General features: G+C 67.6%; 1 protein-coding gene across 2 annotated transcripts in view; it reads right to left on the bottom strand.

Moving 5' to 3' along the window:
• Positions 1 to 155: 155 nt before the first annotated feature.
• Positions 156 to 3,739, bottom strand: part of SLC25A22 (solute carrier family 25 member 22) — a 4,243-nt gene continuing 659 nt past the window's right edge. The window contains exons 3-9 of one of the 2 annotated variants that reach the window (XM_008051037.1): positions 3,676 to 3,731; positions 2,871 to 2,961; positions 2,184 to 2,302; positions 1,936 to 2,110; positions 1,704 to 1,858; positions 1,559 to 1,634; positions 156 to 1,491 (exon numbers count right to left, since the gene is read on the bottom strand). In XM_008051037.1, coding sequence (XP_008049228.1) covers positions 1,338 to 1,491; positions 1,559 to 1,634; positions 1,704 to 1,858; positions 1,936 to 2,110; positions 2,184 to 2,302; positions 2,871 to 2,961; positions 3,676 to 3,731 — 826 coding nt within the window. In that variant the 3' untranslated portion in view covers positions 156 to 1,337. The remainder of the gene's footprint in view (positions 1,492 to 1,558; positions 1,635 to 1,703; positions 1,859 to 1,935; positions 2,111 to 2,183; positions 2,303 to 2,870; positions 2,962 to 3,675; positions 3,732 to 3,739) is intronic. The other variant, XM_008051038.1, reaches the window with a different exon arrangement.

Genomic DNA, 3,739 nt, shown 5'->3' with positions numbered 1-3,739 from the left:
GGAGAGACAGCCCTCCCCCAGACCCCCAGAGAGGGGCAGGCTCCCCAAGACTGACGTCCAGGGAGGGGCGGCCTCCCCGAGACAGACTCCCTCCACCCAGACAGACGCCCAGAAACCGCAGCCTCTCCCCGAGACAGACTCCTGTAGGGCGAGCATCTACTTAGAATATTTATTCATCCTCTTACATGACAAGACACAAAAAGTTACAACGTTAAAACTCTCCAAAAGAAAAAAATATAATCTGTCAGCAGCAGCAGCTCCAAAGTACAGACGTGGGAGGGGGCCCGGCCCGAGCCCCGGGTAGTGTCACTGGGAAGGGGCCTCCTGGAGGGGCCCGGTTTTGGGGACACAGCACCAGCACAGCAGGACCAATCACCAACACGATCACATGGCCGGGGGCGGGGTAGGGGCGCTGATTCAACACTGATGCAGAGGACAGGCTTCTGGAGTGTGGTCAGACCCCTGCACAGGCCTGGAGAGTGGGCGAACCCTGAAGGACCGGAGGGGCAGCTCCCGGCCCCTCCCCCAGCAGAGCAGGTGCCCCTGGGCTCTATCCTGGGCCTCCTGCCCGCTGGGGAGGGGGCCGGCAAGGAGGGGCCAGACGAGAGCAAGCACTTCCTGGATGGGGGGCAGGAGAGAGCCTGGGACACTCAGCACGGGGGCCAGCTGGGGGCCGGTGGACACGGCCTGGTCCCCATGGCGCACGCACAGGCGCACACACACCCCCCTGCAGACCTCACACTGTCCGGGCCCGCCAGAAAGTTCCAGCGGGTTAGGGCTTGCCCTGGGAGTTAGGCCTCCTGCTTGGGATTGCTAGCTTGAAGAGGGAGTGAGAGACCTCTGTCCTCCCGCCAGGCGGGTCTGGGAGGCAGAGGCGCCCTGCCCAGGCCAGAAAGTGGCGGGGGGATGGACGGAAGGGCCGGGGAGCTGCGGGCCCAGCAGGTTCAATAAACAGGTTTGTGTGGGCTCCCCTGTGTGGACCAGGACGGCCTCGGAGACTGAAGCCGTGGACCAAGGGGGTGGGGTCCAGCCTGCCCGGCCCAGACCCTGGGCCCCTGGCCCAGAGACCAGCTCTGGCCCTGGGGGAGTTCAGGCCAGGGCAGGGGCTAGCTTGAGGAATGTCAAGGTTTCTGCGTTTTCTACATAAATAAGACATTGATCCCAAGAGTGCAGGCACGGCCCCGAGGGCCTGTGTGCGCACCACCCGCGTGGACCCGGCACCCTTCCCCTGCCCACCCTTCCCGTGCCCTCCCCCCAGGCTGGGGAGGGGCCGGGGGACGGCTTCCCTCACTGCGTCCTGGCTCCGCCCAGCTGGCCGGGGAGGAGCAGGCACTGGCTCAGGCCTGGGGGTCCTGCAGCAGCCCCAGCAGGGACTCGGCGATGCCCAGGAAGTAGACCACTTGTGCAATGCCAAAGAGGGGTGCGATGACCAGGGCGCGGCAGTAGGCGCCCTTCAGGAAGGCCGAGGGGCCCTCGTGCCGCAGGATCTTCCTGTGGAGGGGGAGGATCAGACCTGGAACCCGGCCCCCTGCGTCCCGCCCCCAGGGGGTGGCCCCACCTGGCACAGTCTAGGAACCCGGTGTAGGTGTCCTCGTTGACGCCACGCTGGAGCGACTGGAGTCGCGTCTTCACCACTGCAGAGGGGAACCTGGGTCAGCGAGAAGCAGGCCCGGGGCTCCCCACCCCGGCGTCCGGGCACTGACCGTCACAGGGGTTGACGGCCACGGCAGCTGCACTCCCGGCCACGCAGCCAGCCAGGAAGGACACGTAGAACGGCGACTTCTCCTCGGACGCCGGGCGGCCCAGCTGGTTGAGGTTGGCAAAGAGCGGGAAGTAGACCACGGAGAAGGGCACGTCCCTGCGGGAGGAAGGGAGGGGGCGGTGACCTAGGGGCAGTGGGGGGCGATGCCTCACCTGCCCTCCCACCAGGCCCACCTGAGCAGCGTGGCCCCAAGTCCCTTGTAGAGGCCGGCAATGCCACGGCTGTGTAGGAGGTCCCGGGTCAGCTGGGTGGCCGTGGGCCGAGGGGCCGCTGGGGCCTCTGCCGAGGGCTGGACACCCCCCTGAGTGGACAGCTGGCCCTGGGCTGCCAGGATCTTCTTCTGAGCAGCTGGAAAGAGAGGGGCTGCTGTCGGGCTCTGCTGCGAGGGGAACAGGGCCCCGCCGCTGGCCCAGACACCTACCGATGCGGCCAGCATCCTGCAGCTGAATCTTTAGCATCTCCATGGGGGTGGTCACGATCACCTGGCAGGTGCCCGCCCCGCAGCCGGCCAGCATCTCCTTCAGCAGGGTCAGCTTCTGCCTGCATGGGAGGGGCATGGTGAACGGGCCGCCCGCCCTGGGGCCACGCCTGCCACTGGGGCAGCTGGTAGCCACAGAGCAGACACAGCCCGTGGATCAGGCCCCTGGCCCTCTGGCAAGCGCAGCGAGAGCCCAATGGCAGGGCCTGGGGAGAGCAGTGGGGCGACAGGAAAAATGGGGAACCAGAGGGGTGAGGGCCTCAAGAGAAGCTGTCCTTGGAGCCCCGCCCTCCAGCATATGGAGTTGGTTGGTGTCCCCCAGATCCTGACCCGCGAGGGGTGGCTGGCAGGGGCCAGGGACCCTGGGCCTGGGGGCTGCTGGGGCCAGGGGCTGCTGGGGCTAGGGATTCTAGGGCCCACTGGCTTGGTATCCGCTCTGCTCCCTTCAGTACAGGGAAGATGGAGAGGCCACCCCCCAAGATCAAGGGTGCCTGAGTAAGAGGCCTGGAGATGACAGAGCCCCCCAGGAGCCCAAGTGGGAGCCCGCTGGCTGGGCTGACCTCTGTCCTCTACCTGGGGCCACAGGACCCTGAGGTATCTGACCAGAGGCTGGGCAGACAAGCCCCTCACCCATCCTTGGAGAGATGGTGTCGGAAGAAGTCGTTGGCTGCCAGCTTGATGGCCTTCTCAGGGGTGACGAGGGTCAGGTTCACCGCGGCTCCTGTGGGGCGTCCGGGGGTCAGGCGCGGTCTGCACGCTTGGCGGCCAGGGTGGGGAGGCCCCTGGCCAGCGCTCGCTGGGCTGATTGAGCCCTGCCGCCACTCCTGGCACCTCCTCCTGCCCTCTCACCCACATTTGGGCCTGGTGTGTGCCAGGCGGGGCGGGTACCAGGCGGGATGAGCAGTGCCTCCGCCTCTTCCCCCAGGCTCCCTCCCAGCCCACCTCCATCTGTCTCTGATGCGGCAGGAATGGGCCTCGCCCTGGTGCTTGCGGCCGTGGCGACGAGACCCCTGATTCCCGAGGACCGCCCTGGGGAGCGCCTCCTTTGCCAGCAGGGGCTGGGGCGAGAGGACACAGAGCATGTGGCCTGTGGTGGGCCAGAGCTCGGGGAGGCAGCTGGATCCCCCAGCTCAGGGCTGCGTGGCTCCCGGCCAAATCCGGCCGGACAGTGCTCTAAGCTGCTTTGCCGTAAGGCCCCCCTCCCACCTCCAGGCACAGATGGTCTTGCCGGTCCCAGAGGCAGGGGAGGGGCTGCAGCCTCCACGGGGGACACAGACCCTGCTGTGCCAAGTGCTGGCTCCAGTGGGGGTGGGGCTGGCACCGAGGGAGGGGCCGAGGAGGTCACCGCCAGAGACCCAGGCCCGCACGGGCACAGCCCCCCGGCCACCGCCTGCCCTGCCTCCCACTGCACCCCCGGACCGCCCCCGAGCCTCACCCCGGTACATGCCGAAGTAGCCCTCGGCGCGGATGGTCTTGATGAGGCAGTCGGACCTGCGGCC

Source organism: Carlito syrichta, unplaced genomic scaffold (assembly GCF_000164805.1).
Source record: "Carlito syrichta isolate Samal-C Ts95f unplaced genomic scaffold, Tarsius_syrichta-2.0.1 Scaffold157945, whole genome shotgun sequence".
NCBI lineage: Eukaryota > Metazoa > Chordata > Mammalia > Primates > Tarsiidae > Carlito > Carlito syrichta.
The sequence above is the reverse complement of the archived record's forward strand: the minus strand, read 5'-3'. Positions and strand labels throughout refer to the sequence as shown.